This window comes from Enhydra lutris, unplaced genomic scaffold (genome assembly GCF_002288905.1).
Source record: "Enhydra lutris kenyoni isolate GAN:26980312 unplaced genomic scaffold, ASM228890v2 scaffoldscaffold24, whole genome shotgun sequence".
Lineage (NCBI taxonomy): Eukaryota > Metazoa > Chordata > Mammalia > Carnivora > Mustelidae > Enhydra > Enhydra lutris.
In genome coordinates this window covers 29,230,950-29,247,772 of record NW_019154108.1, presented here as the reverse complement: position 1 = coordinate 29,247,772, position 16,823 = coordinate 29,230,950, and the positions used below count along the sequence as shown (strand labels likewise).

The 16,823-nt window shown below is 41.0% G+C and overlaps 1 protein-coding gene across 2 annotated transcripts in view; it reads right to left on the bottom strand.

The window, feature by feature from the left end:
• The window catches only part of LOC111150751 (lin-9 DREAM MuvB core complex component), a 73,450-nt gene that overhangs the window by 18,159 nt on the left and 38,468 nt on the right, over positions 1-16,823 (bottom strand). For both annotated transcript variants that reach the window (XM_022508338.1, XM_022508339.1), the window contains 4 exons: positions 9,003-9,136; positions 6,352-6,471; positions 5,971-6,072; positions 930-1,010 (listed from right to left, as the gene is read on the bottom strand). In XM_022508338.1, the coding sequence (XP_022364046.1) occupies positions 930-1,010; positions 5,971-6,072; positions 6,352-6,471; positions 9,003-9,136 (437 nt within the window). The remainder of the gene's footprint in view (positions 1-929; positions 1,011-5,970; positions 6,073-6,351; positions 6,472-9,002; positions 9,137-16,823) is intronic.

Below are 16,823 nucleotides of genomic sequence, written 5' to 3'. Positions count from 1 at the left end.
AAAAAAAATTTTATTTATTTGACAGAGAGAGAGATCACAAGGAGGCAGAGAGGCAGGCAGAGAGAGAGGGGAAATCAGGCTCCCCGCTGAGCAGGGAGCCTGGATGTGGGGCTGGATCCCAGGACCCTGAGATCACGACCTGAGCCTAAGGCAGAGGTTTAACCCACTGAGCCACCCAGGCGCCCCCTGGGTGAATTTTCTTAGTGAATTTTCTATATTAAAAAAAAGAAAACTCTGTGGGGTGCCTGGGTGGCTGAGTGGATTAAGCCGCTGCCTTTGGCTCAGGTCATGGTCTCGGGGTCCTGGGATCGAGCCCCACATCGGGCTCTCTGCTCAGCGGGGAGCCTGCTTCCCCCTGCACCCCGCCTCTCTGCCTGTCTCTCTGCTTACTTGTGATATCTCTCTGTCAAATAAATAAATAAAATCTTAAAAAAAAAAAAAGAAAACTCTGATAATTTTATCCTATGACTAAAATTGACCCTCATATTTTTGGACTGACTAGATTAATAGAATAGGATATAAAGCACTATCAAGATAACCCAAATATGCCAACTTATATATTTCTTGATTTATTTATTCTGAATCACTTTTAATAACCTCTGTTAACATGACTCCCTTAGACAAGGCACCAGTGCTAGGGATTCTACATTCATGCAAACTGTCAAGAACCCAGCCCACCCATTAATCCTATCCCACCGGACAGTCAGTGGCATAATGAGGTCTGGGGTAATGAACTGCATTGCACTGCTAATTTACTTAGCATGTGTTCAGTATAACAAGACATAAAGATAGCAAACGAGGATTTTAAAATAACATTTATCTCATTTATCTCAAGGTTTTCCTCAAAAAAGTATTTTTAATTCCTTAGATATAGAAGTCCCCACCATTTTAAAAGTAGACAAACAAGGAAAAAAGAGAAATATTCTTACCAATTTTTCTGCTTCTGTGTTCATTTCCCTTAATTTTTTGATATGTTCCTTTTTAATCATGAGAATTTTCGACAATTTGGTCTATGGACAAAGAAAAAGAGATGTCTTGGAATAGAGGCATTTAAGTATAACAACCATCGAATTACCAATCTTCCAATAAGATATTTTAGCAGATTTTAGTATTTCAATATAAATAAATATAGCACAGACATTTTTGAAAATAAAAATCTGACTGGCTAGCCAAAAAAGATTTTCTTAAAATCCACTGTAAGCAGAATATGTCAAAAGGACTAAGGAGTCAATATGAACAAGTTTTCACTGGCCCACATGGGACCATTTATGGACCAGTAAGAACAACTGTGATGAACCAAAGCACAAATATGTTAACATTTGTGAGTTCATACAGATACTTTTTTCTAATTTTGAAGATTTTATGTTATTTGACAGCAAGAGAGAGAGAGACAGACAGACAGCAAGAGCAGGAATAGGAGCAGGGGGAGTGGGAGAGGGAAAGCAGGCTTCCTTGCCGAGCAGGGAGCCTGATGTGGGGCGATTCCAGGATCCTGGGATCATGACCTGAGCTGAAGGCAGATGCTGAATGACTGAGTCACCCAGGCGCCCCCTCCCCTGTTAACTTATTAGATGTAATAACGGTATTGTAGTTATGTTTCTTTTTTCTTTTCTTTTCTTTTTTTTAAAGATTTATTTATTTATTTATTTATTTATTTATTTGACAGAGAGAGAGAGAGAGAGAGAGAGAGAGAGAGAGAAAGATCACAAGCAGGCAGAGAGAGAGGAGGAAGCAGGCTCCCCACTGAACAGAGAGCCCGATGCGGGGCTCAATCCCAGGACCCTGAGATCATGACCTGAGCCAAAGGCAGAGGCTTCAACCCACTGAGCCATCCAGGCACCCCTTCTTTTCCTTTTTTTAAAGTAATCTCTACACCCAATGTGGAGCTTAAATTCACAACCTAAGATCTAGTCGAATGCTCCCCTGACTGAGCCAGCCAGGTGTCCCTTAGTTATGTTAAAAAAAAAAAAAGAAAGAAAAGAAATAAAAGCCCTTATCTCTTAGAGATACATAACAAAATATTTACATATAAATGATACAATGTCTGTCTTTGCTTCCAAAAAATACACGAGGGAGCAAGTAGGTGGAAGTATAGATGAAACAGGACTGGCCAGGGGTTGCTGAGACTGGTTCTAGCTCCATGATGGGTACACAGAGGAGCAGCAAACAATTGTCTGCTTTTGTGTGCTTAAATTTTCAATAATAAAAAAAAACTAAAAATTGGCCTCAGTTGAGATAGGCAGAGGGCCTAGTTAGAAAGATATGCCCCACGCCTGGGTGGCTCAGTGGGTTGAAGCCTCTGCCTTCGGCTCAGGTCATGATCGCAGGGTCCTGGGATCAAGCCTGGCATCGGACTCTTTGCTCAGCGGGGAGCCTGCTTCCCTCCCACCTCTCTGTCTGCCTCTCTGCCTGCTTGTGATCTCCGTCAAACAAACAAATAAATAAAAATCTTAAAAAAAAAAAAAAAAAAAGAAAGATATGCCCCATACTTGTTATGGAACAGACTGTAGTTAAAGCTCGGCAGGCCCAGAGCTGGGGACAGGTCTCCCTTCTCTGCCAGGTTGTTGGATTTTTACAGAAATATGTGTGATTCTTTAGAGATGGAAGCAGTAAAAGGTGGGATGAAGGCAACTGTTCCTTTATTGTTTCTACTTCAGTGTTGTGTTGCTTGTTTTTGATAGAAAATCATGGTTTCCTTTTCCTTCTTTTCAAAACTGAGTCCTCTTGAAGAAGTGATCAAGTCTCTTTAGATTCCTCAAAATCCCTAGCCCCAGGAAACCAAAAGTTTCTTCAAAAAGAAAATTCACTGTAAACTATGAATTATGAAACTTGTGTTTTTTTTTTGTGTTTTTTTTTTGAGAGTTAGTGGCGTGGTGGGTGGGAGAGGGTAGAGGGAGATCTTAAGCAGGCTCCCAGCTGAGCGCAGAGCCAGACACAGGGCTCCATCTCAAGACCCTGAGATCAGGACCTGAGCGGAAATCTAGAGTCAGACACTTAACTGACTGAGCCACCCAGGCACCCCGGAACTTGCAAAAAATGTTTAATACTTCTTTTGTCATAAGAAAAAAATATCAGGGGTGCCTGGGTGGCTCAGTCATTAAGTGTCTGCCTTCAGCTCCGGCCGAGATCCCGGGGTCCTGGGATTGAGCCCCGCATCAGGCTCCCTGCTTGGCGGGAAGACTGCTTCTCCCTCTCCCGCTCCCCCGCTTGTGCTCCCTCTCTCCCTGTGTCTCTCTCTGTAAATAAATAAATAAAACCTTAAAAAAAAAAAAAAAGAAGAAGAAGAAGATGATGAAAAGAAAAAAGTATTAGGAACAGCAGATAAAAATATCTACTTCAGGAGTGCCTGGCTGGCCCAGTCAGTACAGGGTGCGACTCTTAATCTCAGGGTTGTGAGTTTCAGTCCCATGCTGGGCACAGAGCCTACTTAAAAAAAAATAAATCACACACACACACACACGCAGACACATTTGCTTCAAAGCTTAATATTAACAAGAGCAACTGGAGTGTCATAAAACCTTACATATTATAAAAGACAGGTACATAAAAGAACTTTTATTTTTATCTCTTAGAGAGCTTAAAATAATAAAGTAGTGGGGGTTTTTTGTTTTTTAATAGTGTTTTTTTGTTTTGTTTTTTAAAAATTAACTAATTAATTAATTTGACAGACAGAGATCACAAGTAGGCAGAGAGGCCGGCAGAGAGAGAGAGAGGAGGAAGCAGGCTCTCTGTCAAGCAGAGAGCCCAATGCGGGGCTCGATCCCAGAACCCTGGGATCATGACCCGAGCCAAAGGCAGAGGCTTTAACCCACTGAGCCACCCAGGCGCCCCATAAAGTAGTGTTTTAACTAGGCTTCTTCATACCTAGTTTTTGATGTTAAAATTAAGCACTGAACCCAACTATCTGAGCATCAAGAAAAACAACAGTACTTCCGAAGTACTGCAGTAGTGCTCAGCTTCCAGCTCCCTCTGCTGGCATTTCTCTCTCGCTCCCTCTCTTCTCTCTCCCTCACTCTCAGGGGTGCGTGCACTTAGACGCACAACCAAATAGGTCATATGAGCTTTGTTTTTACATCTACTACTTAAAAGAAAGAATTTCTTTAAAAAACAAGTGTCCTCTTTGTGAAGAGGACAAGGCTTGGCTCTGTTCATAATTTCAACTTTTTTTTTTTTTTAAAGAATTTATTCACTTACTTGACAGACAGAGATCACAAATAGGCAGAGCAGCCTGCAGAGAGAGATGGGGAAGTAGACTCCCTGCTGAGCAGAGAGCCTGATGCCAGCTGGATCCCACCACCCTGAGATCATGACCTGAGCCAAAGGCAGAGGCTTAACCCACTGAGCCAACCCACCCACCCCACCCTTCAACTTTTCATATAAAAATATCTTATCTACCTTTGGAAGCCAAAAGGCAAAAGAAAGCACTGCAAGGATAACCAACAACATATGATCAAGGAATACAAAATGCTATACATATGCAATTAAATCATAACATGTTTCCTTAAGACAACATCAATGGCAAGTGGTTTAACACTGAATATTTTAATGGATTATGTTACCAATCTTTTTATTTATGCTCTACCCCAAGCAAATGTAGTTTTTCTTCTCAGAAAAAGAAAAGAAGGGCGCCTGGGTGGCTCAGTTGGTTAAGGGTCTGCCTTCGGCTCAGGTCAGGATCTCAGGGTCCTGGGATCGAGCCCCGAATCGGGTTCCCTGCCCAGCAGGGAACCTGGTTCTCCCTCTCCCTCTGCCTGCCATTCTGCCTACTTGTGATCTCTCTCTCTCTCTCTCTCTAATTAATAAATAAATAAATAAATAAAATCTTTAAAAAAAAAAAAGGAAAAGAAATCAAACATCATTAGACTATGATTCAAAGTAAATGACTGATGGGACGCCTGGGTGGCTCAGTTGGTTAAGCAGCTGCCTTAGGCTCAGGTCATGATCCCAGCGTCCTGGGATCGAGTCCCACATCGGGCTCCTTGCTCAGCAGGGAGCCTGCTTCTTCCTCTGCCTCTGCCTGCCATTCTGTCTGCCTATGCTTGCTCTCTCTCCCTCTCTCTCTCTCTCTGACAAATAAATAAATAAAATCTTTAAAAAAAAACAAAGTAAATGACTGATTTAATCTAATTTTCAAAGTGAACAGCTCATTATATTCTCATTCTGTTCCAGTCTATTCAGGAATATTGTTCTACATAATCATTCTACACTTGTTTCAGGTGATGCTTATATTTCTCAGTGTCTACCACTAGTCAGCCAGCCAACGCATTGTAACTGCTCAGTTGACTGATAACTGCAGGATGCACTGAGGTCCCTAATAAAGGCCTTTATACTTATACAAGTTATTAACAGCCAACCACTCAGGTTTGACAGAGCATATGCTATAATGTTAGAGTCCTTAACACAGCAAAATAAGAACCAAACCCAAGAAGAGCTCAACAAAAAAGCCTCTAAGTCTTTTTTGAGTGTTACAACTTTCACGTCCTTAAGGTTACTTTATTTTTATTGTTAGTATTATTATTAGTTAATTAATTAAATTAATTAATTAGTTAGAGAGAAAGAGAGAGCATGAGCGAATGGGAAGGGCAGAGGGAAAGAGAATCTCCAGCAGACTCCTCACTGAGCGTAGAGCCTGAGGCAGGGCTTGTTCTCAGAATCCTGAGATCATAACCTGAGCTGAAATCAAGAGTCAGACATTCAACCAACTTAGCCACGCAGGTGCCCTGACTTTTATTTTCAAGCTTTGCTGGAAAGAACAATTTTTTTGTGTGTGGATTTATTAAAGCATAGGGACAGGACCCATGGGCAGAAAAAGATGCTGCTTGGAAATAAGTGTTCTTAAAACCAACACAATGGTTTAAAAAAAAAAAAAAGTAAAAATATTTGGTCATAGAAAGATTTTCTATTTTAATTAACACAAAAGCTGTTCAGTTTTTTTCATAAACAAGCCAAGATACTCAGAGCAATTCTTACCACTTGGATAAGGAATTCTACTGGAAAACCACCTAACGTTTCAGTGTCAGAGCCAGAAATCTTACTTCTCCAAGGCGACTGTCCTAGTAAAGGATCATTATCCTATGGGAATAAAAGGGAATCATTTAACCACTGACTGTTCGAAAGAAATGTAATATTTTTAGATTAAAAAATAAATCGAATTATAATTAATATTACATTAAAAATCTTACAAATATTTCCAGAGTTGAAGCAACTATTTACTTGTATAATAACTGACAACTTAAAATAATGTAGCTACCTCCTGACGTTGCTGTGATAGATGTGTATTTCATAAAAAACATAACTCACACTCATAATAATCATTTAAATTACTGATGACATTTAAAACATATTATTTACCGTAATGGGTGAGTGGAGAGGAGGAGTATAATGTAACCGGGGTGGGGTCGGAAAGAACCGGGAAGGCCGCTGTTTCTGTCCAAAGGCAGCGATCGGCATCGTCTCGTGAGGCTCGTTACTCTTTGAGAAAAGAGAAAAGTGCACAGGTCTTGAAGAACTTTACCAACCATTTCAGCTTTCTTTCTTTCTTTCTTTCTTTCTTTCTTTCTTTCTTTCTTTCTTTCTTTCTTTATTTTAAAGATTTTATTTATTTATTTGACAGACAGAGATCACAAGTAGGCAGAGAGGCAGGCAGAGAGAGAGAGAGAAGATGAAGCAGGCTCCCTGCAGAGCAGACAGCCCGATGTGGGGCTTGATCCCAGGACCCTGGGATCATGACCTGGGCCGAAGGCAGAGGCTTTAACCCACTGAGCCACCGAGGCGCCCCCCATTTCAGCTTTATAAACATGACATTTCCCCTGGAGATATTCACCACAGAATCTATGATCTTACAAAGGTCAAAGGCCTAAAACATAAGTCAGAGAATGAAAATACTACTTTGCTATCAAAAGGCTAAACTCATAGAAGAATTAAGAAAAGAAAAAGACCACCGGATCAAAACAGTTAGGAAATGAAATATTAAACAAATATGAAACTGACCACTGGTGCTTTCTGTGTGCTGAAGGCTGGCGCAGTATTACCTAGTGTACTCCCAGTCCACTCTTACCGGCCAGGGAGAAATACTTGGGTGATCTCATAAAGCAAAGTACATTAATGAACTGGAAAAGCAATTTTCCCTTTTTGAAAGGGGTGGTTGAAAGATTGCATGCTTTAAGGAAAAATACTTAGGGTTGGTGTACTTTGCTCTACAGATGTAGTCCAAATTTTCTTTCTCTCCTATTTCTCCTCTCTAAAAAGTATGTTTGAGGAAAGCCTCACAATAAACAGTCTTAATTTTTAAAAAGTATGCATCAGAAAAAGAAGATTCTTCTATATTTGCACTAAGAAGATAAAGAAATCATGATTTTTCAAAAGTATTTTACATATTTATTTGGTAGAGAGAGAGAGGACAAGCAGGGGGAGTGGTGGCAGAGGGAGAAGCAGACTCCCTGCTGAGCAGGGAGCCTGATGTGGGGCTCGATCCTGGGACCCTGGGATCATGACCTGAGCGACCCAGGTGTCCCAAGAAATTTTGATTTTCAATTGTAAGGTATAACTTGATTTTTAAAAATCAAGTTTATAACAAAGAAATTTAAAAAGGAAGGTGACAAGTGAACAATTTTATTTCCATAATTCTTAGTGACAAACAATTCTAATATAAAAAGTTCATTACTGGGGCACCTGGGTGGCTCAGTCAGTTAAGCATCTGCCTTTGGCTCAGTTCATAATCCCAGGGTTCTCGGATTGAGCCCCATATCAGGCTCCTTGCTCAGCAGCCTGCTTCTCCTTCTCTCTCTGCTGCTCCCCCCTGCTTGTGCTCTCTCTGTCAAATAAATAAATAAAATCTTTAAAAAATAAAAAGTTTGTTATTAAAGCTCTTGGCCAGCTCAGTAAGTACAGTTTGCAACTCTTGATCTAGGGTTGTAAGTTCAACCCCTACATTGGATGTAGAGATTACTTTAAAATCTTTAAAAAAAAAAAAAAATAATTATTCAACTTTTAAAAAACTTTATTACACTGCAGAGTTGTTTGGTTCTTAAAGTTATTTTGATTCATTAGAAAGGTACGTAACTCTTATGACTTTGCTAAATCAAATGTGATTTAGCACGTTTTGGGATTTAGCAAACGTGATTGGGAAATAATGGCCTAGTAGTTTAAAGGACTGATTCAAGAATTCCAAAGATTCGGATTCTGGTCTCAGCCTGTCTCTACCAGCTCTAGAGTCTTGAATAAATTACTTAATGTACTATGCCTTAAGTTTCATCATGAAAAAAGTGAGGGTAATTAAAAGCCACCCTGTATAATTCTGAGGATGAAACAGAACAAATCCTAACGTACAAGATGTTACTTCATACTTTTAAAATCATTTTGTGAGACGACCAAACTTTAACAACAAAGCTGGAATAAAAGTGTCATGCAGCTTATTCTCCAAGGTTATTGGGGGAGGAGGGATCGGCTCTGTTACACTAAAATGCTGTGTGGGTACGGTACAGCGGAGGGATGTTCACTTCTAGACAATGTTGAAGACTTGAGTAGAGTTCTGGTCCAGGGGCTTAGTAGGCAGGCCTGTGAACGCCTAAGGATCTTCCTCCATGACCCGAAGTCTTGAATCTATCACAAAATACAGTCCGTAGAAAATTCTATATAACACAGCTTGAAGATTTTTTACACTTTTGAGGCATCTGGCTTGTTTGTAGTCAGTTAAGTGTCTGCCTTCAGCTCAGGTCATGATCCCAGGGTCTTGGGATCAAGCCCTGCATCAGGCTTCCTGTTCAGTGGGGACCCTGCTTCTCCCTCCGCCTATTGCTCCTCATGCTTGTGCTCTCTCTCTCAAATAAATAAAATCTTTAAAAAAAAAAAAATTTTTTTTTAAGTAATCTCCACACCCAGTGGGGGGCTCAAACTCACAAGCCCAAGATCAAGAGTCATGTGCTCTACCAACTGAGCCAGACAGGCATCCCAAATAACATATTTAATAGGCAGAAGACACAAGCGTATTATGAAATACTTACAAGAACTTCATAGTCAGGGATGGTATGGGTTCCAAGCCCTGCCCTATCAAATGTTACTCTGTAAGTAGCATTAAAAGTATCCACAGCATCTATTTGTCCAGTGAAGAGACCATCATGAACACCACGTAATCGAGCTGGGAAAAGAAACCAAAAGGCATTAAGATATTTGGAAGACACAACAAATTGTCAAATATAAGACTGGGGCGCCTGGGTGGCTCAGTGGGTTAAGCCGCTGCCTTCGGCTCAGGTCATGATCTCAGGGTCCTGGGATCGAGTCCCGCATCGGGCCCTCTGCTCAGCAGGGAGCCTGCTTCCCTCTCTCTCTCTCTCTCTCTCTCTCTCTCTGCCTGCCTCTCCGTCTACTTGTGATCTCTCTCTGTCAAATAAATAAATAAAATCTTTAAAAAAAAAAAATATATATATATATAAGACTGCTCCAAGCATGTAATTTAAAATGTAGAAAGAGGGCGCCTGGGTGGCTCAGTTGGTTAAGCGACTGCCTTCAGCTCAGGTTATGATCCCGGAGTTCCAGGATCAAGTCCCGCATCAGGCTCCTAGCTCCATGGGGAGTCTGGGTCTCCCTCTAACCTTCTCCTTGCTCATGCTGTCTCTCACTCAGACAAATAAATAAAATCTTAAAAAAAATGTAGAAAGTACAGTATTATTGTTTATTCTAATTTCAAAAAACACATGCACTTCATTTTAGGTTTAGAGAAACAACCAAAATTTTTAAACTACAACTACAAATGATGATCACAGGGTGCCTGGGTGACTCAGTTGGTTAAGCAACTGCCTTTGGCTCAGGTCATGGTCCCAGAGTCCTGGGATTGAGTCCCACATCGGGCTCCCAGCTCCATGGTGAGTCTGCTTCTCCCTCTGAACTCCCCTCTCATGCTCTCTCTCACTCTGTCTCTCTCTCTCAAATAAATAAAAATCTCAAAAAAAAAAAGAAAAAAAAAAAAAAAAGAATCTGCCTTTGGCTCAGGTCATGACCCCAGGGTCCTGGGATAGAGTCCCGAGTTGGGCTCCCTGCTCAGAGGGGAGTCTGCTTCTCCCTTTCCCTCTGCCTGCCACTCCCTCTGCTTGTGCTCTCTGTCAAATAAATAAATAAAATCTTAAAAAAAAAATGATGATCGGGGTGCCTGGGTGGCTCAGTCAGTTAAGTGTCTTCATTCAGCTCAGGTCATGATCCCAGGGTCTTGGGGTCAAGCCCCATGTCAAACTCCCTGCCCAGCTGGGAATCTGTTCCTCCCTCTCCCTCTGGCCTGTCCCCCATTCATGCTTTCTCCCGTGCTCACTCTCTCTCAAATAAATAAATAAAAACAAATTTTTAAAAATGATGATCACGGGCGCCTGGGTGGCTCTGGGTTAAGCCGCTGCCTTCGGCTCAGGTCATGATCTCAGGGTCCTGGGATTGAGTCCCGCATCGGGCTCTCTGCTCAGCGGGGAGCCTGCTTTCCTCTCTCCCTCTCTGCCTGCCTCTTTGTCTACTTGTGATCTCTCTCTGTCAAATAAATAAATAAAATCTTAAAAAAAAAAATGATCGCTAATTTGATGTATGAATGAAATCATATATCTATCAGGGGAAATTTTATTTTTAAAGATTTAAAGCCACATAGGTACATAAGGGGAAAATACTTATAAATCATTGCTTTAAACCTGAAATTGAAGAAAAAAAAAAGTCAACAGAAGAACTTTGATTATTATACTCAAGTGAAACACTAGGAACAGTTCAACTACCGAAAAAGACCAGGATGATGACCAGGCCTCAGACTGGGATCCTCAGAAAGGCCTGCCTGCAAGGTTGGCATCTGGGACCTTGAATTTCAGGAGTGCTCCCACTGTTCTCATACTAACAGAGGTGGTGTACTGCACCTTGGCTGAGATTGTCCAAGACAACCACTGCAGGGTTCTGGAAATGGACCAAATGCAAAAAACAATTATGGAAACTGAGGGTTTTGGAGGGGAGGGGGTTGGGGGTTGTGTGAGCCTGGCGGTGGGTATTATGGAGGGCACGTATTGCATGGAGTACTGGGGGTGGTGCATTAACAATGAATTTTGGAACACTGAAAAAATAAAGTGAAAAAAAAAAACCCAAAACCCCAATTACGTAACATTTACTGTTAGGGCGTCTGGGTGGCTCAGTTGGTTGGGTATCCAACTCTTGAATTTGGCTCAGGTCATGGTCTCGGGGTTATGGAATCAAGCCCTGCTGTGTCAGGCTCCATGCTCAGCACAGAGTCTGCTTCTCTCCCTCTCCCTCTGCCCCTCCCCTCATGCTGTCTCTCAAAGAAACAAATAAATCTTGAAAGGGAAAAAAAAAAAAAAAAAGAAATGCTTACTGTTAAAAAGTTGCTAAAGCTTCAGGTAAGGACAGGGGAAGTCAGTGGCCTTTCTGCCTGTGGCTTTTCACATCCTCACCATCACTACTCCCTTGGTTGGTAGGAATCATTTTACTAGTGAATGGCTGTGACTGCCAGAGGGGGGCAAACTCAATGCGGACCAATGGGTAATACCTGTAACCCTGCCAGTTAAAAGTGGTAAACTCGATCAGGAGAGAGTAAGAGAAGCCCACAGTTCTGTAAGCCCAAGGTATAGTCCTGGCTGAGGTGAATGACAGAACAGGGAGATCCTAGAAACTAAAGAGCCATAAAAGGCCAAAAGCTCTCGTAAATCCCTAGCTCACTGGAAAACTACGTGAATGGGTAGAGAAGATGTAAGCAAGACCAGTAAAAAGTAAAAGCTAAGGTTCACTTGAAAACTGACAGCAACTTTGTATCCCAATGCATACATGGATGGATCTGAGGCCTTTCTTATTAAGATGCTTGAGCACAACCTCTGCCCAAGTCACTGGTTGGTCACTAAGTTCTGTGGACACAGGTGCAACTCCTAGGAAGCCAAGCTTAAAAATATAAGAATAAAAAACCTGACCAGAGAACATCAGCAGTTGCACAAGACAAGTTATGAAAGCAAACACAACTATCAAAAAATTAGAAGGCAGAGTTACTATGATCATTATCTAAAATGTCAAGTTTTTTTTTTTTCTTTTTAAAGATTTTATTTTTATCGGGCTCTCTGCTCAGCGGGGAGCCTGCTTCCTTTCCTCTCTCTCTCTGCCTGCCTCTCTGCCTACTTGTGATCTGTCAAATAAATAAATAAATCTTTAAAAAAAAAAGATTTTATTTATTTGACAGAGGGATAGAGAGAGAGAGCACAAGTAGGCAGAGCATCAGGCAGAGGAAGAGGGAGAAGCAGGCTCTCCACTGAGCAGGGAGCCTGATGTGGGGCTCGATCCCAGGACCCTGGGATCATGATGTGAGCCAAAGGCAGCTGCTTCACCAACTGAACCACCCAGGCGTCCCTAAAATGTCAAGTTTTCTACCAAAAATTATTAGACATGTAATGAAATAAAAAAGCATGACTCTTAATCAGGATAAAAGGGGTATTAGGTAGAAATTGACAGAAATGATAGATTTAGCAAAGACTTCAAAAGTAGATACTAAAAAAAAAAAAAAAAAAAAAAGTAGATACTAGGGTGCCTGGGTGGCTCAGTGGGTTAAGCCTCTGCCTTCGGCTCAGGTCATGATCTCAGGGTCCTGGGATCGAGTCCTGCATCGGGCTCTCTGCTTGGCAGGGAGCGTGCTTTCTCCTCTCTCTCTTTCTGTCTGCCTCTCTGCCTACTTGTGATCTCTCTCTGTCAAATAAATAAATAGTAAAAAAAAAAAAAAAGATTTTATTTATTTGACAGAGGGATAGAGAGAGAGAGCACAAGTAGGCAGAGCATCAGGCAGAGGAAGAGGGAGAAGCAGGCTCTCCACTGAGCAGGGAGCCTGATGTGGGGCTCGATCCCAGGACCCTGGGATCATGATGTGAGCCAAAGGCAGCTGCTTCACCAACTGAACCACCCAGGCGTCCCTAAAATGTCAAGTTTTCTACCAAAAATTATTAGACATGTAATGAAATAAAAAAGCATGACTCTTAATCAGGATAAAAGGGGTATTAGGTAGAAATTGACAGAAATGATAGATTTAGCAAAGACTTCAAAAGTAGATACTAGGGTGCCTGGGTGGCTCAGTGGGTTAAGCCTCTGCCTTCGGCTCAGGTCATGATCTCAGGGTCCTGGGATCGAGTCCCGCATCAGGCTCTCCGCTTAGCAGGGAGCGTGCTTCCTCCTCTCTCTCTCTGTTTGCCTCTCTGCCTACTTGTGATCTCTCTCTTTGTCAAATAAATAAATAAATAAAATCTTAAAACAAAAAATAAAGAGATACTATATAAAAAAAGTAGATACTATAAATATGTTCAGAGAATTAAAAGAAAGATGACAATACTTGATAGGATATCTCGACAAATAGAACCTAGAAAATAATCAAATGAGAACTCTAGATATAAAGAGCAAATTTGAGATAGTAGAAGAATCACAGAATTTGGTTTCAAATAATGTATTGTAGAAGTCTGGATTATGATCTATTAATCAGAGACCAAGAGAAATTATTCAATCCAAAGAACAGAGAGAAAAAAGATTGGAAGAAAAAGAACAGAACCTCAGACACCTACAGAAAGATATCAAGTTTCCAACATATTTGTAATGAAAGTCCCAAAAGCCAGAAAGCAGAAAAAATATCAAGAATAAATGGCAAAAAATTTCCCATATTCGATTAAAAAATTAATCTACTGGGGCGCCTCGGTGGCAAAGGCAAAGGCCTTCAGCTCAGGTCATGATCCCAGAGTCCTGGGATCGAGCCCCGCATCGGGCTCTCTGCTCAGTGGGGTGTCTGCTTCCTCCTCTCTCTCTGCCTGCCTCTCTGCCTAATTGTGATCTCTGTCTGTCAAGTAAATAAAAAATCTTTAAAAAATAAAAATTAAAAAATAAAAATTAATCTACCAAGCCAAGAAGCTCACTGAACATTCAAAGAGTTCAATGAAATACAAAGAGCATCATACCTAAAACATCACAGTGAAATTTCCAAAGTCCAAGGACAGAGAGAGAATACTGAAAGCATCAAGAGAAAAATGACATCACATACAGAACAGCAACAATATTAACACGTACATCACATCAGAAACAATCTCATCAGAAACAAGGAAGGTCAGAGGGCAGTACAGAAGGTATAAACAATACTCTCAACCATATGTCTAACTCACATATATGGAACACTCGATCCAACACTGAAACAATCCTCTGAAACACACATGGGACATTCTTTGAGACAGACCATCTGCTAGGCTATAAAACAAGTCTCAATAACTTTTTCTTTTTAAGATTTTATTATTTATCTGTCAGAGAGAGAGAGAGAGAGAGAGTGTGTGTGTGTGTGCAAGTGCCCAAGCAGGGAGAGGAGCAGAGGGAGAAGCAGGCTCCCTGCTCAGCAAGGAGCCTGATGCGGGGCTTGATCCCAGCACTGCAGGATCATGACCTGAGGCCAAGGCAGACACTTGACTGACTGAGCCACTAGATGCCCCTGCAGAGGACATTTATGCCCCTCTTCCACAGATCTATATCTGAAGTGCAAGTCAGGTTCTGCTATTATTACAGGAATATCTATTTGTTCAAGTGATGACTAGCTTCTATTCAGTTTTACTTAACTGGTTGAAAAACTAAAATATATTTTGGTTTAAACTTCTTTGTCTCTAATGCAGCGCTCTCCTTAACAGTCATTTCTTTCTCTCTCTTTTTTTTAAAGATTTATTTATCTTAGAGAAAGAGCACACACACCCAAACAAGAGAGAATCTCAAGCAGCTGACTCTGCATTGAGTACACAGCCCAACGTGGGGCTTGATCCCACCACCATGAGATCATGGCCTGAGCCGAAACCAAGAGTGGCACCCACTGAGCCACCCAGGGGGCCCTTTGACAGTCATTTCCATATGGGATCACTGTGCTGACAATGCAAAGCTAAAAAATCACCAAAAACAAGAGCAGCAACCTATGTTAGTATACATGATCACTCAGGAAAAAGTAGATTCTAGGTCAGAATGCCAAGTTCAGGAAAATAAGAAAAAAATGTTATTGTGTGGGGCGCCTGGGTGGCTCAGTGGGTTAAGCCTCTGCTTTCGGCTCAGGTCATGATCTCAGGGTCCTGGGATCGAGCCCCGCATCGGGCTCTCTGCTCAGCAGGGAGCCTGCTTACCCCTCTCTCTCTCTACCTGCCTCTCTGCCTACTTGTGATCTCTGTCAAATAAATAAAAATTTAAAAAAATATTATCTTATGTCTATCCATTTCCCTGTTGTTGATTCCAGGTTTGGGCTTTAAAATTATGAACAAAGGTGCTATGAACATTCTAGTATGTAGCCATCCTTCTGTGGACAGCTGTTTTCACTTCTCTTAAGTAAATGCCTTAGAGGAAAACAGCTGGGTCAAAGGGCAGGCATAAGCTTAATTTTGTAAAACACAGCTACACTTTTCTCCAAAGTGGTAGACCATTTCACAATGCCACCAAAAAAGCCCAGGAATTAATGTAGCTCCACACCCTTGACAACACTTGGTGTTACTAGTTGTTTCAGCGTTAGCCATTCTGGGGTGTGTGTAGTGGTACTTCATTGCGCTTTCAATTTACATTTTTCCGATGACTGATGATGTTGAATATTTTCTTATGTGCTTATTTACAAGTGTCTATTCAAGTCTTTTGTCTCGTTATTTGAACCAGACTTTTTATTATTAACTTATAGAGTTCTTTATATTTTCTAGTTATAGGTCATTTTTCAGATAAACATTTCGGAAATATTTATTCCCAATATGTCGCCTGCATATTTATTTTAATGGTAGTTTTCAGTGAGCAAAAGTTTTTAAGTTATACCTAAAAATCATCTTGTTATTTTTTTTTTTAAGATTTTATTTATTTATTTGACAGAGAGAGAGATCACAAGTAGGCAAAGAGGCAGGCAGAGAGAGAGAGGGGGAAGCAGGCTTCCTGCTAAGCAGAGAGCCCAATGCGGGGCTCGATCCCAAGACGCTGGGATCATGACCTGAGCCGAAGGCAGAGGCTTTAACCCACTGAGCCACCCAGGCGCCCCTATTTTCTTTGTCAGAGCCAATAAATATCTGCCTACTACAAATCACACTGATATTTTCCTGTATTTACTTATAGAAGCCTTATAATTTTAGCTTTCATGTTTAGCCCTTTGGTCCATCTTAGGTATAGTCCTTTTGTGTAGTTGACGGAAGTATCAAGGTTCATTGTACATATGTGTGGATCCACTTCTGGGTTAGGTTATCCTTTCCATTTCCATATAAACATTAGAATAAGCATATCAATTTCAATTTAAAAATGCTGTGATTTAGACTGTCTGCCTCAACAGATCAATCCTGGCAGAACTGACTTTTATTTTTTTTAAGATTTTATTTATTTATTTGCCAGAGAGAAAGAGAGAAAGAGAGAGAGCACAAGCAGGGGGAGTGGATAAGGGAGAAGGAGAAGCGGACTCCCTGCTGAGCAGAAAGCCTGACTTGGGACTCCATTCCAGAAACCCAGGATCAATGCCTGAGCTGAAGGCAGACAGTTAACCGACTGAGCCACCCAGGCGTCCACCATTGGAATTTTCACAGGGACTGCACTGAGTCTATAGATGGCTTTGGGAAGTATGGACAGTTTAGTAATATTGAGTATTCCAATCCATAAGTATGAGATTTCTTTCCACTTTTTTGTATCTTCAGTTTCCTTTCATCAGTGTCTTATAGTTTTCAGCATATTGATTTTTCACTTCCTTGGTTAAATTTAATCCTAAGTATTTTAGTGTTTTTGATCCCATCATAAATGGGATTGTTTTCTTTTCTTTTTTTTTTTTAAATGGGATTGTTTTCTTATTCAAGTTCTTTTTTTTA